Genomic DNA, 26,667 nt, shown 5'->3' with positions numbered 1-26,667 from the left:
TAGAAAGAATTTTCTATATTATCCTTTGAGAGTAAAAACTTTTATAATTGGCTTTTCTGCTTATGGTTGCTCTAAAAGGCAGAGGCATCTGAAAAGGCTTTGTGATCCATCTTAATTTACATGTCTATGAGAAAGATAATTTATTCTTTAACTGAAATTAGACATTTACCCCATGTCTCTTCTTCTGAGGCAGTAACATGCTTTTACTGAGAGGAACGAGGCCATTTCCTATAGTGGTCTTCCTGCCTTCAAATTTAAATATTACATCAGTCTTTTTCTGTTTGGGGGAACTTCTCTCTCTCTCTTTTCTTTTTTGTGAGACAGCGTCTGGCTCTGTCACCCAGGCTGGAGGGCAGTGGTATGATCTTGGCTCACTGCAGCCTTGACCACTCGGGCTCAAGCTATCCTCCCACCTCAGCCTCCTGAGTAGCTGAGACCACAGGCGTGCACCACCATGGCTGGCTTTTTTGTTTGTTTTGTTTTTGTGATAGCTTTGGTCCCAATATTTGGGGGAATTTTATTTTGAACATCCAGAGGGGAGATAAGATAATCTACTCTGCAACGGAGTCTAAACTCAGATATCTCTATTTCTGATTTCCTGAAAATGAAACAAAGGCTGAAGTAAGAAAGACATTACCATGGCTAATACAAACTGCTGTCTTCAGCGTTTGTCTCAAGTTCTTTCATAAACTGGACTCTCGAGGTCAGCTGGCACGCTTCTTTCCCATTGGATTTGCTTGTTGGGTGGATAATAATGCTTCTCCATGAGAGGTTTTGAAGGCTGGAGCTTATAAAAAAAAATGCTTGATAAATAAAAATGTGAGCTCCAGGAGAAAAGGGACTTGGCTTATTTCTTTTTTTTTCCACTTCTATGTTGTCGTGCAAAAAGTGATGCCTGGTACATAGTGGATGCTCAGTAAATACTTGTTGAATAACTAGGAGAAGTATTTTGCACATACAAAACTAAGCTATTCTCAAATACTTTCAAAACTATTTGCTAATAATTACCACTTATAACTTATTTTGATGTTAGCATATTTATTCACTAAAAGCTTGCACTACTGTTGACCTCCTGGAGCCTTATTGAAAAAAAAATTAAAAAGCAGTTGGCACATTTACTTAATTTTTTGGGGCAGCAGAAAACATATGAAAAAAATATATGAGATCAAAAATTTCTATTTATTGGCCAGGTGCAGTGGCTCATGCCTGTAATCCCAGCATTTTGGGAGGCCTTTGTGGGCAGATCACCTGAGGTCAGGAGTTCGAGACCAGCCTGGCCAACATGGTAAGCCTCGTCTCTACTAAAAATACAAAAATTAGCCGGTGGCAGGCACCTGTAATCCCAGCTATTTGGGAAGCTGAGGCAGGAGAATTGCTTGAACCCGGGAGGTGGAGGTTGCAGTGAGCCAAGATCGTGCCACTGCACTCCAGTATGGGCAACAAAAGCGAAACTCCATCTCAAAAAAAAAATTATGTATTTATTTATTATTTTTGAGACAGGGTCTTGCTCTGTTGCCCAGGCTGGAGTGGCTTGGTGTGAACATGGCTCACTGTGGCCTCAACCTCCTGGGCTCAAGTGATCCTCCCACCTCAGCCTCCTGAGTAGCTGGGACCACAGGTCTGTGCCAGCACACCTGGCTAAGTTTTTAGAAAATTTTTTGTAGAGATGGGATCTTGCCTTGTTGTGTAGTCTGGTATTGAATTCCTGGGCTCAAGCAATCCTCCTGCCCTCAGCCTCATAAAGTGTTGGGATTACAGGTGTGAGCCTTTGTGCCTGGTCAAAAATATCAATTTATAGTCTATTTAACTAAAGGGTTGTTATTTAATAAGCATCCTAAGTGAACTAAGCACATGTTGTTATGAGTGAGACCATGCTGAGATGAATGAAATGGACCCTGCCCTCAAGATGCTTGTGATGAATCTATTACTGGGACAGACACAGACATGTGTTCATAAGTATTATAAAGAAAGAGGGCTGGGTGCAGTGGCTCATGGGAGGCTGAGGCTGGCGGATTGCCTGAGCTCAGGGGTTCGAGGCCAGCCTGGGCAACAAGATGAAATCCCATCTCTATTAAAAATACAAAAATTAGCTGGATGCGGTGGCATGGACCTGTAGTCCCAGCTATTCGGGAGGCTGAGGCAGGAGAATTTCTTGAACCTGGGAAGCAGAAGTCACAGTAAAGCGGAGATTATACCACTGCACTACAGCCTGGGCAACAGAGCAAGACTCTGTCTCCAAAAAAAAAAAAAAAAAAATGAGGAAGGGGATCAAGGAGTCAAGGAGTCAGAAGGAGCTCCAGGGAGGGAAAGGGCTGTGTCAGATGCATCTTTGTATCCTTGTTGCCTAGCAAAGGGTAGATACTTAGTATTTGCTGAATGAATGAAGAAATTCTCTCTTCCACATAACGGAGCCCAAATCCTTGAGTTTAAAATAAAGGAAAACCCCAAAATAAATAAATAATGTGGCACTTTAGTAGGTTAAAGGGAGACACCACATCTAGATCAGAGAAGGTGGAAGAAATTAGGGGTCATGAAGGAGGTGGCAAGGTTGAGGAGAGACCTTCCAGGCCCAAGGAAGGAAATTAATAAAGGTATGAAGAGGAAAGGGAAGATGGAGGGAAGGCATGGGGAAGTGAAGCAGCCAGATCGCTGCAACAAGGGATGGTTCCCACCATAAGATAAGGGTAGGGTAGGCTGAACCTAGGGGTGAGGAGGGCACAGCTGCTGGGTGGGAGAGTTTACTGGGTAGGCCAAGTGAAGCCATGGGGCTCACCATGGGGCTCACCATGGGGGAGCACCTTAATCAGAGAGATTAGTTGTATCAGGACGATGAACTCAACACTGGCGGGAAGCTGGGATAGAAGAGGGCAAGACTAAAGGCAGTGATACCACTTAATTTTTCTATTCTAGGTGGAAACAAAAGCCACTAGACTCTTATTTAGGAGATGACAGAGGGGTTTTTTTTTTTTTTTTTTGAGAAAGACTCTCGCTCTGTCACTCAGTCTGGACTGCAGTGAGATCTCAGCTCACTGCAGCCTCGACCTCCTGGGCTCAAGTGATTCTTCCAACTCAGCCTCCTGAATAACTGGGGCTACAGGTATGCACCACCATGCCCGGCTAACTTTTTGTATTTTTTGTAGAGACCAGGTTTCACCATGTTGCCCAAGCTGGTCTCAAACTCCTGGGCTCAAGCCATCCATCCACCTTGACCTTCCAAAGTACTGGGATTTCAGGTGTGAGGCACTGTGCCTGGCCTGGAAGAAGGATTAAGAAAAAAAAAATTCCAGGCCGGACATGGTGACTTACACTTGTATCCCAGCACTTTGAAAGGCCGAGGCGGGAGGATCACTTGAATCCAGGAGACTAGACTGGACAACATAGTGAAACCCCATCTCTACAAAATACAAAAATTAGCTGGGCATGGTGGTGCAGACCTGTAGTACCAGCTAGTCTGGAGGCTGAAGTGGGAGGATCTCTTGAGCCTTTGGGGTAGAGGCTGCAGTGAGCTGGGACCATGCCATGCCCTCCAGCCTGGGTGACAGAGTGATACTCTGTTTCAAAACAAATAAAAAATTCCAGAGACATGAAAAAACTGAAATGGAAGAGGCAGGTGTTTTTTTTTTTGTTGTTTTGTTTTTTTTTTGACGGGGTCTCCTTCTGTCGCCCAGGCTGGAAGGCAGTGGTGCGATCCCGGCTCACTGCAACCTCCAACTCCCGGGTGGAAGAGATTCTCCTGCCTCAGCCTCCCGAGTAGCTGGGAACTACAGGTCTGCACCACCATGTCCAGCTAATTTTTTGTGTTTTTTAGGACTAAAGGCGGGGGCCACCATGCCCGGCTAATTTTTTTGTATTTTTAGTAAAGAAGGGGTTTCACCATGTTAGCCAGGCTGGTCTAGAACTCTTGACCTCAGGCAATCAGCCCCGCCTTGGCCTCCCAAAGTGCTGGGATTACAGGTGTGAGCCACTGTCCCCGGTCGGCAGGTGGTTGTTTTGACACAGAGTAGGGGGTTTGGTGAGAGGCTAGGGAGGAGGAACAAAAATGACTTTGGGCCAAGCCTAAGTGACTGGGGAAATGTACTTTTAAGAGAAATAAGAAGGTGGCAGGAACAGCCAGTTTTATTTAGAATGGGGGTTGGGGAGTGAGGTTGGATTTAAGTAGTCTCAGGTGCAAGGAAGGATAGCCAGTTGGCGATGTCCAGCAGGTAGTTGAAAACCTAGCGGTGATTACACAACAGCTTGGGCAACAGGTCTTTTGTTTTTAAAACAATATATTTGGCCAGGCACGGCAATCCCAGCACTTTGGGAGGCCGAGGTGGGCGAATCATGAGGTCAGGAGTTCGTAGACCAGCCTGGCCAACATGGTGAAACCCCATCTCTACTAAAAATACAAAAACTAGCCAGGTATGGTGGCGCATGCCTTTAGTCCCAGCTACTCAGGAGGCTGAGGCAGGGGAATCACTGAACCTGGGAGGCGGAGGTTGCAGTGAGCAGAGATCGCGCCATTGCACTCCAGCCTGGGCAACAGAGCAAGAGTCCGTCTGAAAATAAATAAATAAATAAATAAATAAATGAAACAATATATTTATTTGAATAGGTCATACTGCCACATTTGGTAAAGTGAAAATTAATTCTCCTTCCTATCCCTAGTTGCTGATTTTATCTCTATAGAGGTAACTGTTGTTTGTGGAAAAATCCACTCAAACTGTGGTTTGTTTTTTTTGGGACTGAGATTCGCTCTTGTTGCCCAGGCTGGAGTGCAATTGCATGATCTTGGCTCACCACAACTTCTGCCTCCTGGGTTCAAGCGATTCTCCTGCCTCAGCCTCCTGTGTAGCTGTGATTACAGGCATGTGCCACCATGCCTGGCTAATTTTGTATTTTTAGTAGAGACGGGGTTTCTCCATGTTGGTCAGGCTGGTCTCGAACTTCTTTTGTTTTGTTTTTTTTTTTTTTGAGACGGAGTCTCGCTCTGTCGCCCAGGCTGGAGTGCAGTGGCGCAATCTCGGCTCACTGCAAGCTCCGCCTCCCGGGTTCACGCCATTCTCCTGCCTCAGCCTCTCCGAGTAGCTGGGACTACAGGCGTCTGCCACCACGCCCGGCTAATTTTTTGTATTTTTAGTAGAGACAGGGTTTCACCGTGGTCACCATCTCCTGACCTCGGCCTCCCAAAGTGCTGGGATTACAAGCGTGAGCCACCGCGCCCGGCCGGCTGGTCTCGAACTTCTGATCTCAGGTGATCTGCCCGCCTCAGCCTTCCAAAGTGCTGGGATTACAGGCGTGAGCCACCATGGCGGGCCAAATGTGGTTTTCTTTTTTTTTTTTTTTTTTTTTTTTTTTTTGAGACGGAGTCTCACTCTGTCACTCAGGCTGGAGTGCAGTGGCGTGATTTCGGCGCACTGCAAGCTCCACCTCCCGGCTTCACACCATTCTCCTGCCTCAGCCTCCCGAGTAGCTGGGACTACAGGCACCTGCCACCATGCCCGGCTAATTTTTTTGTATTTTTAGTAGAGGCGGGGTTTCACCCTGTTAGCCAGGATGGTCTCGATCTCCTGACCTTGTGATCCGCCCGCCTCGGCCTCCCAAAGTGCTGGGATTACAGGCGTGAGCCACCGCGCCCGGCCCAAATGTGTTTTTTTCTTAGCTCTCATTCAACAACAATAAACACAGAAGACTTCTGCGATTAAAAGGGTGTGGATTTTTCCTCATACACCGACTAAGCAATCAGTTCTGCAATAGACACCAGCTGGGTGTCTCACAATTCAGTGCTGACACTGTCTACCTGGAGGTAGCATCAGATTCCACAGGTTGAAGGCCCAGTCCCCAAGATTGCCCACCACTGGAGACACCAGTCCCAAGTCTAGGCTTCTGGAACTTGTGACCTGCTGGCTTCAAGCTGAGGTTTTCACAACTGCCTCTTTTGGTTCAATCAATTTGCTAGAGTGGTTTGAAGAACTCAGGGACACCCTTATGTTTATCATTTATTATAAAGGATATTACAAAGGACACAGATGAAGAGACGCACAGGGCAATGTCTGGGGAAAGGGATGAGGAACTTCCATGCCCTGTCTGGGCGTGCCACCCTCCAGGAACCTCCATGTGTTCAGCTCTCAGTAGGCTCCCCAAACCCTGTCTTATTAGGCCTTTTATGGAGACTTCATTGGATAGTCATGATTAACAACCATGTAGAAATGTGATTGGACAGAAAGGGTGTGATCTAACACTAATAGACTCAGAGGGAAACCCAGCAAGTACTGTCCAGATTCTTCTTGGCCATTCCTTCCTCCAGGGTATGGAGAGGACCTCTTCTCAAATGTGGGCATGGGGTCTTGTGACCTACAGTCCAACAAGGTAGGCCACAGAATTTTTTTTTTTTTTTTTGAGATGGAGTCTCACTCTGTCTCCCAGGCTGGAGTGCAGTGGTGCAATCTCGGCTCACTGTAACCTCCGCCTCCTGGGTTCAAGTGATTCTCCTGCCTCAGCCTCCCAAGTAGCTGGGACTACAGGTGCCCACCACCATGCCTGGCTCATTTTTGTATTTTTAGTAGGGACGGGGTTTCACCATATTGGCCAGGCTGGTCTCGAACTCCTGACCTTGTGATCTGCCTGCCTCAGCCTCCCAAAGTGCTGGGATTACAGGTGTGAGCCACTGCCCCAGCCAAAGAATTTCTTTATGACCAGTTCCAAGACAGAAAGGTGGGGGAAGATTCCTGCCTTGGGAGAAAAAGCAGCAGGTGAAAGGAGGGCAGGAGAGGATCAGAGAGATTCTGTTTCCTGAGGCTACTTCTGAGGGCTAAAGGCACTTAACATAACAAGAGCTATGGGAGTTATGAGCCTCGAACCATGGATGAAAATCTATATCTATATCTATATCTATAAAATCACACAGTTTTCCAGTTTCTTGAGTATTATCTTAGAGATATTCTGTACACTTGTGATTTAATGTCCCCAGGAGACTTCTGTATTTTTATTTAAGGACTAGAGAAGACGTGTGTATCTCTGAGATAGAAGGAAAAGAACAAGGGGGGAGACTGAAGAAGTAAATGAAAGAGGAGCTACTAACTGGGCATGATAGCACAGGCCTGTGTAGTGCCAGCTACTTGGGAGGCTAAGACAGGAGGATCGCTTGAGCTTAGCTTGGGCAACAAAGCAAGACCCTGTCTCAATTATTAAAAAAAAGAAGAATTACTGAAGCAAGTCCTTAGAGGAGGTGGGAGAGAGAGAATCAGTGTAGTGTGGGCATATGCTATAGCAAGAAGGACTGACTCTATTCAGAGCTAGGAAGGGCAGGTTGATGGCAACAGAGATTTCTGATGCTGTATCCCTTAGGAGGCCCAAGTTCCTCGGCTTTGTGGTAGCAGAAATGTGTGTAGAGAAGACGATGACTCCAGCAGGATGCAGAAAAGATGTCAAAGAGTCACTGTGGACACTAGGAAATATCACAGAACTGTCAGATCCAAAAATCAATTCACAAAGGTTTATTTTGATGATTTATGAAAGAAACATTGCCATAGCAATTTAAAGCTATTTACAAATTTAAAAATAAATTTACATAAATGTATTCACATCACATTAAACAGTTTTAAAATATTACAGGTAGTGTTGAACACAAAACATAAACTAAGTTTTAAGCCACATAGGTGTTCTGAAAGCATGCTCAACAACCATAACCACTGGAGGATGGTCCACTGGAAAAATATGATTTCAGGAACCAGAAGTAAAGATGATTACCCTAGTCTCAGGTGATGTGGCCTTTAAAAGTCACTTTAACTTTAAACTGCAACCACAAACTTAGATGAAGACAGACTGAACAGTGAGAACTAATTTTTTAAAAAATTCTCGTGTAGCTTAAAAACACAGAACAGGCTGGGCACAGTGGCTTATGCCTGTAGTCTCAACACTTTGTGAGGCCGAGACAGGAGGATCGCTTGAAGCCAGGAGTTCAAAACCAGCCTGGGCAACAAAACGAGATCCCATCTCTACAAGACACAAACAAAACACAGCACATAGAAATTTATACCGTGATCCACGTGAGAGTAGATTTAAACCAGGATGATCATATTTGTGATTGACTAGGCATCGCACTTTTCTTTCTTTTTTCTTTTTTTTTTTTTTTTGAGACAGAGTCTCGCTCCATTGCCCAGGCTGGAGTGCAGTGGCACAATCTTGGTTCACTGCAACCTCCATCTCCTGGGTTCAAGAGATTCTCCTGCCTCAGCCTCCTGAGTATCTGGGATTACAGGCGTCCACCACCACACCCAGCTAATTTTTTGTATTTTTAGTAGAGATGGGGTTTCACCATGCTGGCCAGGCTGGTCTCGAACTCTTGATCTCATGATTCGCTCGCCTCAGCCCCCCAAAGTGCTGGGATTACAGGCGTGAGCCACCATGCCCGGCCGCTTCGCACTTTTCTTTTGCAGGTTGCATGCCAGCTGATATTCCTCTGTGCTGGGAAGGGAAAGTTTGAGGATGTATCAAGATCACAGCAGTGGATCTCACTGCTCTTGCCTACTCAGGGCTTTATCTACACATTAATAGCCCCTCAGAGGAAAGGCACCAGCCGAAGAGTCGACACTGGCTCTGGGCTTGGATGCAGCCTCTGATAAACGCTGGGCACTCTGACCCTGAAGCCAGGGAGGGAGTGCTTGGCAGCTGCCTGGGCACACTCCCCTCAGTCCAGTTGCCAGGCCAAATTATACAGTGGATGGCAGCTCCACAGAGATGCCAAAGTTTGATATCTAAGTGTCAGTGAGAGCTGACAATTTTTATGAGGAAAGTGAACAACAACAGGTGTTTATCAGTACCTGAGAATTATCATCTAGTTTAATTAAGCAAAGGTATTAGGAGGTCTTTTCAGCTCATTCCCTTTAGTATGGCCCTAAAAAATCAACAGAACTCTCCTACTTCATGTTGCCCGACTTGTAGGCAGGTATGTGAACCTAAAGTAGAAGTCCTAGCATATATATTATTCATAATTAAACATGGTTCATTTTATTAATCTGGCAACTAGTGATATTTCATGATTACAGGCCTTAAAAATCTAATACAAGTACAATTAAAAAAAAGACATAGAATGCTTACACAATACGGAAGGCACTTTGAGGTTACATGATAAATAAAAATACATTAATAGAGGCAGTATTATTTATTGGTTCCTTCAGTGTCTGTGTCCATGGTGATCATTGAGAGCCCAGTTTTGTACTTCACCTTTGGCGAATAGTGTAAAGAAAATGGCGCCAAAAACGTTAATAGCAGCAGCAATATAGAACACGGTTTGCCATTCTCCAACAGTGTTCTATAAAGAAAGAAAAAAAATGCAAATGAAATAAAATTTTGTTTGTAGTTCACTTCATTAAAAAGATAGTGTCACAAGACTGTTAAAACAGCCACATTATTCATAAAAGCCTCATCCTTGAAACAACCCAAATGTCCACCAGCAGTAGGATAGTGGTATATTTGTTCAATGGAATACGATACAGCAAGGAGAATGGGCTACAACATCATAAATACAGCTCACAAACAAAATATGAAGCAAAAGAAGCCAGACAAAAAAGGTACATACTAAATTATTCCATTTATATAAAGCCCAAAGTCAGACCATACTAATCTATGGGGTTAAAAGTTGGGAGAGTGGTTCCTCTTGGTGAGGGTGAAGGAAAAATAGCAGGAAGTGGTACCTGGGGTCTTACTGAGGGAGGTAATACTCTGTTTCTTGATTGGGTGCTGGTTACACAGATGTATTAACTTTGTGGAAATTCATCTAGCTGCACACTTTAGATTTGTGCATTTATTTTTGTTTTTATTTTTGAGACAGAGTCTCACTGTCACCCAGGCTGGAGTGCAGTGGCACAATCTCAGCTCACTGCAGCCTCCACTTTCTGGGCTGAGGCAATCCTCCCAACTCAGCCTTCCAAGGAGCTGGGATTAGAGGTGCATGCTACCATGCCTGGCTAATTTTCTTTGTGTGTGTATATATATATATATATATATATTTTTTTTTTTTTTTTTTTTTTTTTTTTTTTAGTAGAGATGGGGTTTCGCCATGTTTCCCAGGCTGGTCTTGAACTCCTGGGCTCAAGTGATCCGCTCACCTCAGCCTCCCACAGTGATGGTATTACAGGTGTGAGCCATCACGCCTGGCCTGGATTTGTGCATTTAAAAAAAGTTATACTTCAATAAAAAGTTTACTGAAGATAGATAGATATACTTCAATAAAAAGTGTACTGGCATGTCCCTGAATCATGCCTAACACTAACTAACACTAAGAAAGTCTCATGCCTGTGCACGGTCTCCCAGGTTCTCAGGTGAAAGGTGTCAGGTGGATCAAGTAAATACAGTTAAGATGAACTCAAGTTCAGCTTTGAGGATCTGAGACATCAGAGAGAGGCCTGGCAAGTATAAAAGATCTTGAATGGCATACAAAGCAGGATATAACATGGGATCTGTCAGTAAGACAACTGTTCAGTGTATAACCCTGTGGCATAAAAATACCAGACAGTTATCTAAATTTCTGGGTCATGTGACTACCTTTAACAACCATTTTTTGGATTTTTTCAATTTCAGTCTAACCAGAGTGGTGACTATATTTGCAGCATTAAAAAAAACACACGGCCAGGCGTGTGTAATCCCAGCACTTTGGGAGGCCGAGGCAGGCGGATCATGAGGTCAGGAGATCGAGACCATCCTGGCTAACATGGTGAAACCCCGTCTCTACTAAAAATATAAAAACTTAGCCAGGCATAGTGGCCGGCGCCTGTAGTCCCAGCTACTCGGGAGGCTGAGGCAGGAGAATGGCATGAACCCAGGAGGCAGAGCTTGCAGTGAGCTGAGATCGCTCCACTGCACTCCAGCTTGGGCAACAGAGCAAGGCTCCCTCTCAAAAAAAAAAAAAAAAACAATAAAAAAACAAAACTGGCTGGGTGTAGTGGCTCATGCCTGTAATCCCAGCACTTTGGGAGGCCGAGGTAGGTGGATACATTGAGCCCAGGAGTTTGAGACCAGCCTGGGCAAGGTGGTGAAACCCCATCTCTACAAGAAGTAGAAAAATTAGCTGGACATGGTGGTGTACACCTGTAGTCCCAGCTACTTGCGGGGCTGAGGTAGGAAGATCACCTGAGCCTGGGGAGGTTGAGGCTGCAGTGAGCCATGATCGCCCCACTGCACTCTAGCCTGGAGGATGGAGACCCTGTCTCAAAAAACAAAGAAACAAACAAACAAACAAAAAACCCAAACAAACAAGCAGTAGAACTAGCAAAGAGGAAGTGAAAGAGAAGGCACTGGGAAGCCAGTATGAGGTCATTTATTTGGGAAAAAAGGAGAAACATGAAGAAAGAAACACCCTGTGGTGGTTATACTTGTCTGAGATGAATGCATTTTAGTGAAAAAAAAATCTTAGATACTCATCTTAAATTCTGCTGAGGAATCAGTCAATAATTGCATCTTATACCAGAAAGAAATGTTTGAAACAGCTTCTTAGGATTACTAAGACAAAGCTGCCATGTGTGGTCTCTGGGATAAAATAAAACTTCAGTGTTATCTGAAGGCAATGAGTGAACTTAAAATCAATCATTGTACTACAAGTCTCACACAGCTCCTAGTTTGTTTTTTAACAAAAATTCCACCAGTTTTTAGAGAATACTGTTTTGTTTATAACAACATTGAACCTCAGACACATTTTGAATTTTAATTATTGCATTATTTATTTATATGCTGACTCATTCCACAAAGTTTTTGAGGCAGTGCTCAAAGTAAGAAATTACAGGCTGGGCGCGGTGGCTCATGCCTGATATCCTAGCACTTTGGGAGGCTGAGGCGGGTGGATCATTTGAGGTCAGGAGTTCGAGACCAGCCTGGCCAACATGGTGAAACCCCATCTGTACTAAAAATACAAAAATTAGCCAGGTGTGGTGGCACGTGCCTGTAGTCCTAGCTACTTGGGAGGCTGAGGCAGGAGAATCGTTTGAACCCGGGAGGTGGAGGTTGCAGTGAGCTGAGATCACGCCACTGCCCTCCAACTGGGGGACGAGTGAGACTTCATCTCAAAAAAAAAAACAAAAGAAAGAAATTACAATTGTGAAGGCAAGTGTGTGCTTTTCCTTTTTTAAAATAATATACTTTTGAGTTTTATTTGGCTGGGTGCAGCAGCTCACTCCTGCAATCCCAGCACTTTGGAAGGCCGAGGTGGGCGGATCACCTGAGGTTGAGAGTTCAAAACCAGCCTGACCAACATGGAGAAGCTCCATCTCTATTAAAAATACAAAATTAGCTGGGCATGGTGGTGCATGCCTGTAATCCCAGCCATTCGGGAGGCTGAGGCAGGAAAATTGCTGGAACCCGGGAGGCAGAGGTTGTGGTGAACCGATATTGCGCCATTGCGCTCCGGCCTGGGCAATAAGAGCGAAACTCTGTCTCAAAAAAAAACAACAACAAAAAAAACACACACACACATGAACAAAAAACAAAAATTAGCAGGGCATGGTGGTGGGTGCCTGTAGTCCCAGCTACTCGGGAGGCTGAGGCAGGAGAATTGCTTGAACTTGGGAGGCAGAGGTTGCAGTGAGCTGAGACTGCACCACTGTACTCCAGACTGGGCAACGGAGTGCGACTCCATCTTGAAAAATAAATAAATAAATAAAATAAAACTTATTTTATTTTTGAGACAGGGTCTCCTGCTCTCACCCAGGCTGGAATGCAGAGGCGCGATCATAGCTCATTGCAGCCTCAAAACCCTGGGCTCATGCATCCACCTGCCTTAGCCTCCTAAGTAGCTGGGACTACATGTGCAAACCACACCCAGCTAAAACAGTGATATCCTTTTAACAGCATTAAACAAATGCTGTAACATATCCCAAATCAAGCGCAGTTCCCACTTGTAAACATACAAGACTTTAATTCAGGAATCCATATTTCCCTAGCAGAAGTGCTGGCATTATCAGTAAGTGAAATGAACACATGGTACTGAGCTGACTTAGGTTCTGGTGTTGCTACCCTGCTCCATGAGGACAAGGTTAAACATTTTGGACATGTCCATATTGAGACACAGAACTTTAGAAAAAGCATTTCTACAACATTCCTCTTTATTAAGTGAGAGGAAATAGTAACAGGGAGGTACCGTGTCACTTAAGGAATTAGAAATGGTAGATGTGGAGAAGAAATAGGAACACTATCTGTGGGGAACACATATATGTCTGAAATCAGTATATTTGGTAATAAAGTCTGTAAGCATGTCCTGAAATTCTTTTTTTTTTTGAGATGGAGTCTTGCTCTGTTGCCAGACTGGAGTGCAGTGGTGATGTCGGCTTACTGCAAGCTCCGCCTCCTGGGTTTGAGCGATTCTTGTGCCTCAGCCTCCTGAGTAGCTGGGACTACAGACACCTGCCACCACACCGGCTAATTTTTGTATTTTTAGTAGAGACAGGGTTTCACCATGTTGGTGAGGCTGGTATTGAACTCCTGACCTCGTGATCCACCTGCCTCGGCCTCCCAGAGTGCTGGGGTTACAGGGATGAGCCACTGTGCCCGGCCAATATCACAACTTTTAACTACTTATGTGGTTTCAGCTACAATGTCTTCATTTGACTTAGTTCAATTGTTTTGTCTAAAATCCAAAAAGTGTTCTTTGAAAATATACTTTCCCATCCATTAAGGCATTTAGCTTTTTGTTGCTAAAAAGAATTTCATAAGAACATTTAGAATTTTACACTTAATTAAAATACACTGAACTTTGACACAGATGTGCAGCTCCAAAACCTTTCCAGTTTACAAGTAAATTATCTACTTACATCAGGGGTCAGACTTTTAGCAATGACGGGCCCAACCATTCCTGGAATAGTGGCAAATGTATTTGTGATGCCCAGGAGGATACCAGCATACCTGTAGGAACATTTTCATAGAAGTTTATTATTGTGATACACATTTAAACAGCTTCATTCTTTCCTTTTTTTTTTTTTTGAGACAGAGTCTCACTCTGTGGCCCAGGCTTGAGGGCAGTGGCATGATCTCAGCTCACTGCAGCCTCTGCCTCCCAGGTTCAAGCGTGCCTTAGCCTCCTGAGTAGCGGGGACTACAGGCATCCACCATCATGCCAGGCTAGTTTTGTATTTTTAGTAGAGCCGGGGTCTCACCATGTTGGTCAGGCTGGTCTCGAGCTGCTGAGCTCAAGTGATCTGCCTGCCTCGGCCTCCCAAAGTGCTGGGATTATAAGTATGAGCCACAGCGCCTGGCCGCTTCTTTCAATAGACAGCTATTCTGCTCCAGGTTGTGTTCTTGTGAAATTTTATGTCTAAATGACATGTCTTATTGAAATGGGATTTTATATTCAGCTGGTGAAAAACTTGCATTTCAATAGTTAAGTAGCATTTTAACATTACATAGAGGAAGGCCGGGCACGGTGGCTCACGCCTGTAATCCCAGCACTTTGGGAGGCCGAGGCGGGTGGATCATGAGGTCAGGAGATCGAGACCATCCTGGCTAACATGGTGAAACCGCGTCTCTACCAAAAATACAAAAAAAATTAGCCGGGCGTGATGGCAGGCACCTGTAGTCCCAGCTACTCGGGAGGCTGAGGCAGGAGAATGGTGTGAACCTGGGAGGCGGAGCTTGCAGTGAGCCGAGATCACGCCACTGCACTCCAGCCTGGCCGACAGAGCGAGACTCCGTCTCAAAAAAAAACAAAACAAAAACCAAAAAAATTACATAGAGGAACACGGCCATGGAAATAACTCCTTTTATAGTGATATAGGAAAGTTCTGAGATATCATTTTAATACAGAAAGCTTGGCATGTCTAGCTTAAAGTTTTTTAAGTTAAAACAAATTTATTTCCTGATTTGAAAATTCAATTGCAATTAATTTTTGAAAATTAATAAGAAAAAAGAAAAAACTAAGGAAGTAAAATTACCTATAATTCTTCCCCATAGAGATGATCAACATTAACATTTTCATAAATATCCTATTTTTTTCTATCTGTATATATTTCTAGTATGTTATTATAGACATGAGATCATATCAAACATACAATTTACTTGTTCCATTAATTACACGTGCTTTTTTTTTTTTGAGACAGAGTCTCTGTCGCTCAGGCTGGAGTACAGTGGCGCGATCTCAGCTCAGCAACCTCCACCTCCTGGGTTCAAGTGATTCTTCTGCTTCAGCCTCCCGAGTAGCTGGGACTACACGTGTGTGCCATGTAGGTCAGGCTGGTCTTGAACTCCTGATCTCAGGTGATCCACCTGCCTTGGCCTCCCAAATTGCTGGGATTAGAGGCGTGAGCCACTGCACCCGGCCCGATAATTCATTTTTATAATTGCTGCCTTTTTTGTTTGTTTTTGAGACAGAGTTTTGCTCTTGTTGCCCAGACTGGAGTGCAATGGCGTGATCTCGGCTCACTACAACTTCTTCCTCCCCAGTTCAAGTGATTCTCCTTCCTCAGCCTCCTAAGTAGCTAGGATTACAGGCATGTACCACCATACCTGAATAGTTTTGTATTTTTAGTAGAAACAGGGTTTCACCATGTTGGTTAGGTTGGCCTTGAACTCCTGACATCAGGTGATCTGCCTGCCCTGGCCTCCCATAGTGCTGGGATTACAGGTGTGAGCCACTGCGCCTGGCCTAAAATTGCTGTCTCTTTACTAGGATGTTTGTCCTGCATATATTCATGAATTCTGGACTTCGAAGATTGTATCTCTTAGGTATCATTTCACATAATCTTTTTTTTTTTTTTTTTTTTTTCAGTGATAATAACTCAATCCTCTATTTGACAAAGAAGAGGGAGAAGGAAGAGGAAGAAAAAGAAAGTGGGATAAAGGATCAGAAAGGGAGGAAAATAGAAAAAATTAGAGTATGACTCCAGGGTAGACCGGTTTTGTTGTCACTGAGTTGGTTGGTTGGTTTGTCTGCTGTATTTTTCATGCTTCGCCAAGTTGGCCAGACTGGTCTCGAACTCCTAGCCCGAAGTGATCAACCCGCCTCGCCCCCCAGAGTGCCGGGACCACAGGCGTGAGCCACCACGTCCAGCCCCCACATTGCCCCTGGCCTCTGTGGTAGACCTCCCAGACGGGGCGGCCAGGCAGAGACACTCCTCACTTCTTCCCAGACGATAGGTGGCCGGGCAGAGGCGCTCCTCACTTCCCAGACGATGGGTGGCCGGGCAGAGGCGCTCCTCACTTCCCAGACGATGGGTGGCCGGGCAGAGGCGCTCCTCACTTCTTCCCGGACGGGGCGACTGGGCAGAGGCGCTCCTCACTTCCCAGACGGGGCGGCCGGGCAGAGGCGCTCCTCACTTCTTCCCGGACGGGGTGGCCGGGCAGAGGCGCTCCTCACTTCTTCTCAGACGAGGCGGCCGGGCAGAGGCGCTCCTCACTTCCCAGATGGGGCGGCCGGGCAGAGGCGCTCCTCACCTCCCAGACGATAGGTGGCCGGGCAGAGGCGCTCCTCACCTCCCAGACGATAGGTGGCCGGGCAGAGGCGCTCCTCACTTCCCAGACAATGGGTGGCCGGGCAGAGGCGCTCCTCACTTCCCAGACGGGGCGGCCGGGCAGAGGCACTCCTCACTTCCCAGATGATGGGTGGCCGGGCAGAGGTGCTCCTCACTTCCCAGACGGTGGGTGGTCGGGCAGAGGCGCTCCTCGCTTCCCAGATGGGGCGGCCGGGCAGAGGCGCTCCTCACTTCCCAGACGGGGCGGCCGGGCCGAGGCGCTACTCACTTCCCAGACGATGGGTGGCCGGGCAGAGGCGCTCCTCACCTCCCAGATGATGGGTGGCCGGGCAGAGGCTCTCCTCACTTCCCAGATGGGTCGGCTGGGCAGAGGCGTTCCTCACTTCTTCCCGGACGGGGCGGCCAGGCAGAGGCGCTCCTCACTTCTTCCCGGACGGGGCGGCCGGGCAGAGGCGCTCCTCACTTCTTCCCGGACGGGGCGGCCGGGCAGAGGCGCTCCTCACTTCCCAGACGGGGCAGCCGGGCAGAGGCGCTCCTCACTTCTTCCCGGACGGGGCAGCCGGGCAGAGGCGCTCCTCACTTCCCAGACGGGGCGGCCGGGCAGAGGCGATCCTCACTTCTTCCCGGACGGGGCGGCCGGGCAGAGGCGCTCCTCACTTCTTCCCGGACGGGGCGGCCGGGCAGAGGCGCTCTTCACTTCCCAGACGGTGGGTGGTCGGGTAGAGGCGGTCCTCACTTCCCAGACGGTGGGTGGTCGGGCAGAGGCGCTCCTCACTTCTTCCCGGACGGGGCGGCCGGGCAGAGGCGCTCCTCACTTCTTCCCGGACGGGGCGGCCGGGCAGAGGCGCTCCTCACTTCCCAGACGGTGGGTGGTCGGGTAGAGGCGCTCCTCACTTCCCAGACGGTGGGTGGTCGGGCAGAGGCGCTCCTCACTTCCCAGACGGTGGGTGGTCGGGCAGAGGCGCTCCTCACTTCCCAGACGGGGCGGCCGGGCAGAGGCGCTCCTCACTTCCCAGACGGGGCGGCCGGGCAGAGGCGCTCCTCACTTCCCAGACGGGGCGGCCGGGCAGAGGCGCTCCTCACTTCCCAGACGGGGTGGCCGGGCAGAGGCGCTCCTCACCTCCCAGACGGTGGGTGGCCGGGCAGAGGCGCTCCTCACCTCCCAGACGGTGGGTGGCCGGGCAGAGGCGCTCCTCACCTCCCAGACGGTGGGTGGCCGGGCAGAGGCGCTCCTCACTTCCCAGACGATGGGTGGCCGGGCAGAGGTGCTCCTCACTTCCCAGACGATGGGTGGCCGGGCAGAGGTGCTCCTCATTTCCCAGACGATGGGTGGCCGGGCAGAGGCGCTCCCCACCTCCCAGATGGGGCGGCGGCCGGGCAGGGGCTGCAATCCCAGCACCCTGGTAGGCCAAGGCAGGCGGCTGGGAGGCGGAGGCTGCGGCAAGGCCAGACCATGCCACCGCACTCCAGGCCGGGTAACACCGAGCACCGGGTGAGCGAGACTCCGTCTGCAGTGCCAGCACCTCGGGAGGCTGAGGCGGGCAGAGCACTCGGCGTCAGGAGCTGGCGACCAGCGTGGCCAAGATGGCGAATGCGTGCCTGCATCCAAAGGAGAAAAAGCAGGCAGCGGTGGAGCGAGCCGGTGTGCGGCGCAGGCAGCAGGGAGCCAAGTAGATTGCAGCCTGGGCCACAGAGGGAAAGAAAGAAGAAAAAGAAAGAAAGAAAGAGAGAGAGAGAGAGGGAGAGAGGGAGCCATTTCACATAATCTTATACCTCCTGTATTTCCTGTACACTGATAGTTTCTAGACTCTAGATCCTAGGGGGTTCATTAGATTTAGGTTTAATGTTTTTGGTAAAAAAACAAACAAACAAACAAACAAAAAAACACTTAAAGGTGAAGGAGGAGTTCAGTTAAAAAAAAGTGCTGCTTAACTAATTCAGTTATGTATAAAGATCACAAAGTTTTATGTTCAAAACTTGTGCATACACATAGCACTATAACAAAACCATGAAGTACAGATCTTTTTGGCTTATCCCCTTTAGCGGTGTATCTAAATTAACCAAGCTTGGCAGAGCCTCTCTCTTTTTTTTTTTCTTTTTAAACCATTAACACCTTGGCAGTAAGACGAGTCAACTGCAATGTTGCCAGCCTTTCCAGTGACAGATATTAAGTGCAGACGAATGCCGTGAAATTCTAAATGTCAGCAACAAGAAGCTCATTCAAGTACTTATATTTCACTTGGCCAGGACAGGCCATGAAAGATTGATGACTACTTGGAAGAAAACAAGTTGTATGGACTCAGTCTGGATTCTGTGCTGTTGGAGTACTATTGGAATTAATAGCTGAAAATCTATCTAATTCCCATGAATTCGGGCAACAAAATTACCATAGAGAAATCTCTATTTTGGGGGCTGGGTGTGGTGGTGCATGCCTGTAATCCCAGCATTCTGGGAGGCTGAGGTGGGCGAATTGCTTGAGCCCAGGAGTTTGAGACCAGCCTGGGCAACATGGTGAAACCCTCTCTCTACAAAAAAATAAAAAAACACACAAAAAATTAGCTGGGTGTGTTGGCTCAGGCTGTAGACCCGCTACTCAGGAGGCTGAGGTGGGAGGATTGCAGGAGGATTGCTTGAGACTGCAGTGAGCCGTGATCTTGCTACTGTATTCCAGCCTGGGTGACAGGGTGTGACTCTGTCTCAAAAAATAATAAATTAATTAATAAAATAAAATCTCTATTTCAGTCTATAGAAGTAAAGGCCTATAAAATCCAAGTACACATTTATATGTTAATAGGAATATTATTTATTGGAAAACCTTGTATCTATTTACTATTTATTGGAAAACCTTATATCAGACATGTTTATAAGGGTTTTATATATCATATTATATCTTTTAATTATAAAATCAACCCCATGAGGATGGATTATCTTCATTTTATTTTTTAAATTTTAAAATTTTGTTAAGTTTTTTAGAGACAGGATTATGCTATATTGCCCAGGCAGGTCTTGAACTGTTGGGCCTAAATGATCCTCCCACCTTGGCCTTCCAAAGTCCTGGGATTACAGGCCACTGCACCCAGCTGGATTATCTTCATTTTATAGATGAAGAAAAACCATAAAATGTCACCCAATTTGTCTGATTCTGAATCAGTACTTAATATTATAATGTTAAAATCTACAATGCTACCTTGTTAAAAAAAACAAAACACAGTAATCACTGAACCCAATCTGTAGGAAAGATCAATTTTCTCATGCTTCATTTTCCACCACAAGCCCTGGTGGTGAACTTGTTTACGGCTTGTTTGTGGTCCTCAAGTGCTCCTGTTTTAACTAGTAGAGTGTTACACTGAATGGGCCCTAAGTTGTTTTTGTTTTTTTTTTTTTTGAGACGGAGTCTCGCTCTGTCGCCCAGGCTGGAGTGCAGTGGCGCAATCTCGGCTCACTGCAAGCTCCACCTCCCGGGTTCATGCCATTCTCCTGCCTCAGCCTCTCCGAGTAGCTGGGACTACAGGTGCCCGCCACCACGCCCAGCTAATTTTTTTGTATTTTTAGTAGAGATGGGGTTTCACCGTGGTCTCGATCTCCTGACCTTGTGATCCGCCCGCCTCGGCCTCCCAAAGTGCTGGGATTACAAGCGTGAGCCACCGCGCCCGGCCTGGCCCTCAGTTGTTAACACAATAAAAAGCAACTATGAAAAACATAAGATATGTAATCCCCAATAAGATAGGTAGCCAAGACTCCCGCAACTAGAAATAACTGGTGTGCTTTGAACGAAGAAATTCCAGTTGGAAAAGAAAAAAAAACTAAAAAGCTCATCTGAAGAGCTGAATCAAAATATAAGAAAGTTATCCTTTGAGCTAGAACTGCAAGGTTTAAACACACACACACACACACACACACACACACACACACTAAGGGAGATAAATAATTTCGACTTTGGGCTGGGCATGGTAGCTCACGCCTGTAATCCCAGCACTTTGGGAGGCCGAGGCTGGCGGATCACCTGAGGTCGGGAGTTCGAGACCAGCATGACCAACATGGAGAAATTCCATCTCTACTAAAAATACAAAATTAGCAGGGTGTGGTGGCACATGCCCGTAATCCCAGCTATTCGGGAGGCTGAGGCAGGAGAATCACTTGAATCCAAGAGGCAGAGGTTGCGGTGAGCCGAGATTGCACCATTGCACCCCAGCCTGGGCAACAAGAGTGAAACTCCGTCTCAAAAACAAAACAAAACAAAAAACAAATAATAATAATAATTTTGACTTTGATGAGATTTATTTATTTATTATTTATCTTTTTGAGACTGAGTCTCGCTCTGTAGCCCAGGCTGGAGTGCAGTAGCACAATCTGTGCTCACTGCAACCTCCAACTCCTGGGTTCAAGCAATTCTCATGCCTCAGCCTCCTGAGTCACTGGGATTGTAGTCGCCCGCCACCACACCTGGCTAATTTTTGTATTTTTAGTAGAGGTGGGGTTTCATCGTGTTGGTGAGGCTGGTTTGGAGCTCCTAACCTCAAACGATCCAACCGCCTCAGCCTCCCGAAGTGCTGGGATTACAGGCCTGAGCCACTTCTCCCAGCCTACTTACATTTGAATAGTTGTGTCTCAGTCAGCTGAGAACAAGTACAGCAGTCCTCATTATCTGAGGCATAAGGGCACTTGCTTACCATCCTCCCAACTGCTACAACTATTTGCTGGCGTTATTTATGTTACTAAAACTGTTTAGCTTCTTATGATATCTAGATAAATGTCTTTTTCGGCTTATAAGACAAATAAAATTTCAGGGTTGGACCTGGGTCTTTAAGATGTAGACTTCAACCACCCACCTGATGCTTGAAGCTCAGGCACAGGGTCCCCCTGCTGCCTGTCCAGCATTATACTTCATGATATGACCCACCATCCTCCAGGCCAGCTTAAGCTTATACAGATGCCAGCAGGAATCATGTTACTTTCATGTTTGTGTCTTCAACATCTGGTACAGTGCCTGACACAGTGTTTCTCAAATGACTAGATCCGTGAATGAGCATGCTATTACACTGAAATTTAGTAGTGACAAATTTATCTAATGGTACATCCAATTCATCTTTCTCCACCTTGGCCAAAAGGGTATCTACCATAGGAGACCTGGCTGAAGTCCTGACATATCAAATCTACTATATTTTCTTAATTCTATTAGGCTAAAAGTTATGTTGAGAAGTTAGACTGTTTTGCCATTTTGGCTCTTAGTGACCCAGTGGTGGCTCTTTAGTGGTCAGCATTTTCCTTTCTGAAAGCACACCAATCATCACTTTAATATTTTACTTGGATTGATCTGTGACTCTGGTCACCACACCTGACTCAAAGTTAGCCAGAAAATAATTACATTTATTGCATTATATTCAAATACCTTTATTGCATTATGAGCAAAGTATTCTGTGTGTGTTCTATTTAATCTTCACGATGATCTTATAAGGTAGGTACCATGGATATTTGGTTTTCTTTTTCTTCAGCATCTATTTTCATCTTTTGACAATAGCACTATTTTTTTTTTTTTTTTTTTTTTTTTTTGAGATGGAGTTTCACTCTTGTCACCCAGGCTAGAGTGCAATGGCTCACTGCAACCTCCACCTCCCAGGTTCAAGTGATTTTCTGCCTCATTCTTCCAAGTAGCTGGGATTACGGGTCCTACCATCCCACCTGGCTCATTTTATATTTTTAGTAGAGACAGAGTTTCACCATGTTGGCCAGGCTGGTCTTGAACTGACCTCAGGTGATCTGCCCACCTTGGTCTCCCAAAGTGCTAGGATTACAGGCATGAGCCATTATACCCGGCCGACCATAGCTCCAATTTTTATGTGATGATCCAATTTTCTTTCATTGCTAGTTCAAGAGAGCAGGGTTGGGGGCCCTATCAGATTCCAGAGATTCTGACAAGACTTCAGGAATGTGATAAATCCTAAGCTACCTTTTAGATTTATTAAATGGAGTGGGTGACTTACCAAACCTTCTGGCTGGATGGCTGCTGAACCAATTTCATGTTCCTTATAATTTTTTTTTTTTTTTTTTGAGATGGAGTCTCACTTTGTCGCCCAGGCTGGAGCACAGTGGCGCAATCTCAGCTCACAGCAACCTCCGCCTCCCGGGTTCAAGCGATTCTCCTGCCTCAGCCTCCTGAGAAGCTGGGACTACAGGTGTGCGCCATCACACCCTGCTAATTTTTGTATTTTTAGTAGAGATGGGGTTTCACCATGTTGGCCAGGCTGATCTTGAACTCCTGACCTCACGTGATCCACCCGCCTCAGCCTCCCAAAGTGTTGGGATTACAGGCGTGAGCTACCGTGCCTGGCTCAAAATGACTCATGTTTATTCACATCTTCATGTGTTATAGTGGATGTTACTGATGGATTCCTCAGCGTCCATTCCCACTCCCCACCTCCATCTGTGTAGCAATAATGATGTCTGAGGGGCACTGACCCTTTGACTTCTAACTTTTGGGGTAGGTGCAGATTGTCCTAAAGTCACATGATATTCTCTTGGCCATTGGGGTTGGTGCATTTGACTCAGTTTGGGTCAACCAAAATGAAGCCCAGGACTTATTTCCATGGTTGAGAGAGGAAAAGATCCTTTTCTTTCTGCTTGATGTGAATGAAGAAGCATGTAGTCCTGATTGTTGCTGGCAATCATTTCATTGTGTGATTTTTATAAGCAGACCCAGCCTTAGGACAAAACTACTACTGTAAAAGACAGAGAGTGAGAAAGAAACAATCTGTGGTGATATTAGTAGGCAGCTGGATATCAACTCTTGCCTGAAGCCTATTATCTCTGGACACAATTAAGTGAATCAATAGATTATGCTGTTTAGCCCAGTTTAAATTAGAATTTCTATACTTCAACTAAAAACATCCTAAGCGATAACATAGCCTAGAACTATTTCTTGCCAAAACTCTCAATTCCCATATCCCTTTGACTATTCGTCAACCTTAGGCTTGACAAAACCTCAAGTCTTAGCCAGGTGCTGTGGCTCACGCCTGTAATCCTAGCACTTCAGGGGGCTGACGCGGGAAGATCACTCGAGGCCAGGAGACTGAGACTACCCTGGGCAAGATAGGGAGACCCCATCTCTACAAAATATTTTTTGAAAAATTAACCAGGCGTGGTGATGTGTGCCTGCAGTCCCAGCGACTCAGGAGGCTGAGCAGGAAGGATTACTTGATCCCAGGAGTTCAAGGCTACAGTGAACTACAATGGCGTCACTGCACTCTAGCCTGGGTGACAGAGTGCAGCTTATCTTAGAGTATTTATTGAAGGGATAGGAGACTGAGGATTCATAGAAATCAGAAGATTCTGTAGCAGTCCAGGTGTGAAGATTTTGAGGTAGTGAAAAGAGGGTAAGAGTCCATCTGTCTTTTCTCCAAAATAAATTCATATCTATTATTTTTACAAATAAAGTGTATTAAAACTTTTGGGTTAAAATATTTACATAGCTCCCTTATTTACCTTGTCAACTGGCACAAAATGGTTTTAGAAGTATGTGGCTCAAAGAATGTTTCCAGAGAGGTAGCTATAGAAAGAATTTTGGGCTTAAAAGTAAAAATTTTAGGTTCAAGTTTTGGCTCTATCATTTATTTTTTATTTTTTATTTATTTATTTTTTTGAGACGGAGTCTCGCTCTGTCGCCCGGGCTGGAGTGCAGTGGCACGATCTTGGCTCACTGCAAGCTCCGCCTCCTGGGTTCACGCCATTCTCCTGCCTCAGCCTCTCCGAGTAGCTGGGACTACAGGCGCCCGCCACCACGCCCGGCTAATTTTTTGTATTTTTAGTAGAGACGGGGTTTCACCGTGGTCTCGATCTCCTGACCTCGTGATCCGCCCGCCTCAGCCTCCCAAAGTGCTGGGATTACAAGCGTGAGCCACCGCGCCCGGCCGGCTCTATCATTTATTATATTAGCTGTGTGCTGTAAGATAAATCACTTAACTTCTCTTAAGTTTCTTTAGCATTCAAATAGGGCAAAAATACTTACTTCAAAGGAATACTTTAAGGATAAAATGGATAGTGCTTATGAAAGTGATGTGTAGGCCGGGCGCGGTGGCTCACGCTTGTAATCCCAGCACTTTGGGAGGCTGAGGCGGGCGGATCACGAGGTCAGGAGATCGAGACCACGGTGAAACCCCGTCTCTACTAAAAATACAAAAAAATTAGCCGGGCGTGGTGGCGGGCGCCTGTAGTCCCAGCTACTCGGAGAGGCTGAGGCAGGAGAATGGTGTGAACCCGGGAGGCGGAGCTTGCAGTGAGCCGAGATCGCGCCACTGCACTCCAGCCTGGGTGATAGAGCGAGACTCCGTCTAAAAAAAAAAAAAAAAAAAAAAGAAAGTGATGTGTAAACTATCAAGTGCTACACAAATATATTTGCACATGGGTAATATAGTCAGACAAATCAATTGGTCTACTCTTTGACATTCATTCATCTGACAAAACGCCTACTACATGCCAAGTGCCTTGGAGAGCCCTGAGGACAATAAAGGAGTTTCTGCCTTCACAGAGTTCCTAGTCTAGCTGGGTGAACAGACACAGTTATAATGAGTTATTGCAATGTTCTAATGAGAGCACTGTGGACAGAGGTGATGATAGTTAAAACTTTAAATTTAAAAACTACTTCCTGCTTTAATTATTGTGTAAACTAAAATCTTGTTAACAATTTAAAGTCATTCCTATAGTAGTCAAATCCATAGAGGCGGAAAGTAGAATGTTGGTTGCCAGGGCCTGGGAGGAAGGAGAAATGGGAGATGGTGTTTAATGGGTACAGTTTCTATTGAGAAGATGAAATTGTTCTAGAGATTGTTGGTGATGCTAGTTATGAAACAATGTGAATACTTAATGCCACAGAACTGCATACTTAAAAATGGTAAGTTTTATATCATATCTATTTTATCAGGTTTTTTTTTTTAGATGGAGTCTCACTCTTGTTGCCCAGGCTGAAGTGCAATGACGTGATCTCAGCTCACTGAACCTCTGCCTCCTGGGTTCAAGTGATTCTCCTGCCTCAGCCTCCTGGTAGCTGGGATTACAGGTGCCTGCCATCATGCCTGGCTAATTTTTGTATTTTTAGTAGAGATAGGGCTTCGCCATATTGGCCAGGCTGGTCTCAAACTCCTGACCTCAGGTTATCCGCCTGCCTTGGCCTCCCAAAGTGCTGGGATTACAGGCATGAGTCACCGCCTCTAGCTTTTTATCAGGATTTTTAAAAATATAATTTAAAGTCAATCACAGCAAATCTTTATATTGGTACTCACGAAGGAGCAATATCCAGATGGTTGATGCTAAATCCAGAAGAGCAAAAGCCTCCCAGTGTTGTTGATATAGTTAGGAAAGCAACGGCCAAAGAATAATCACAACCAATGAAGCCAGCAGCTACCAGGAATACTGCAGGTCCAATCATTCCTGGAGTTAAAAAGTTATAAAAGGGAAAAAAACCCAGCATTAATATTTGCTCTAGCTTAATATGGTATAAATCTGAAATTTGAAATTGCTGCCACCTACTGTAGAAACACTATATTGCCTGGAAGACTAACAAATTTCATGAAAAAAAAGACAAAACTGCTGGAAAACATAGGCATAATACAACCAATACAGTATAAAAGGAAAATCTCATTATGCAATGTTATTAAATCTACATGTGGCCAAAACTCAGCTAAAATTCCATGGTGTTAGAGAAGAAAAAGACAAGAACAACTTAAAAATATGTTTCTAGAGAGAAGCAATAGCTGACACAGAATGTGATTTAAAATACATATAACCAAAGGAGATAAACTGAATAATAAACTCTGTTGGATGAGGTTAGAATAATACTCCATCTTGCCCGGATGTGGCAGCTCACACCTGTAATACCAGCACTTTAGGTGGCTGAGGCGGGAGAATCACTTGAGGCCAGGAGTTTGAGGCCAGACTGGGCAACACAGCAAGACCCTGTCTCTATGAAATATTAAAAACAAAATTCGCCAGGCATGGTAGTGCACACCTGTAGTCCTGGCTGCTCAGGAGGCTGAGGCGGGAGGATTGCTTGAGCCCAGAAGTTCAAGGTTACAGTGAGCTATGATGGCACCACTGCACTCCAGCCTGGGTTGTCAGAGGGAGACCTTGTCTCTTAAAAAGATTTTTAAAAATCTCTGTCTTCATTCTCTCTCTCTGTCTCTCTTTTTTTTTGAGCTGGAGTCTCGCTCTGTCACCCAGGCTGGAGTGCAGTGGCGCGATCTGGGCT

The 26,667-nt window shown here is 45.8% G+C and overlaps 1 protein-coding gene and 1 long non-coding RNA gene across 15 annotated transcripts in view; one reads left to right on the top strand and one right to left on the bottom strand.

Annotated features, from left to right (window-relative positions):
- The window catches only part of LOC134735426 (uncharacterized), a 76,393-nt gene that overhangs the window by 24,920 nt on the left and 24,806 nt on the right, over window positions 1-26,667 (top strand). The window contains exon 3 of one of the 3 annotated variants that reach the window (XR_010118528.1): window positions 15,060-15,176. The exons of the other annotated variants lie outside the window; for them this stretch is intronic. This is a non-coding gene — a long non-coding RNA (uncharacterized lncRNA). Of the gene's footprint in view, window positions 1-15,059; window positions 15,177-26,667 lie in introns of those variants that run through there. 3 annotated transcript variants of the gene reach the window in all.
- The window catches only part of SLC17A5 (solute carrier family 17 member 5), a 61,995-nt gene continuing 42,788 nt past the window's right edge, over window positions 7,461-26,667 (bottom strand). For 8 of the 12 annotated variants that reach the window (XM_055256154.2, XM_055256145.2, XM_055256184.2 and 5 more), the window contains 3 exons: window positions 25,703-25,850; window positions 13,779-13,869; window positions 7,461-9,292 (listed from right to left, as the gene is read on the bottom strand). In XM_055256154.2, coding sequence (XP_055112129.1) covers window positions 9,155-9,292; window positions 13,779-13,869; window positions 25,703-25,850 — 377 coding nt within the window. In that variant the 3' untranslated portion in view covers window positions 7,461-9,154. Of the gene's footprint in view, window positions 9,293-11,033; window positions 11,506-12,282; window positions 12,381-13,778; window positions 13,870-25,702; window positions 25,851-26,667 lie in introns of those variants that run through there. The other 4 variants (XR_010118450.1, XM_055256136.2, XM_063630022.1 and 1 more) reach the window with 4 other exon arrangements.

Source organism: Symphalangus syndactylus, chromosome 2, assembly GCF_028878055.3.
Source record: "Symphalangus syndactylus isolate Jambi chromosome 2, NHGRI_mSymSyn1-v2.1_pri, whole genome shotgun sequence".
Lineage (NCBI taxonomy): Eukaryota > Metazoa > Chordata > Mammalia > Primates > Hylobatidae > Symphalangus > Symphalangus syndactylus.
This window is presented reverse-complemented; position numbering and strand designations above follow the sequence as displayed.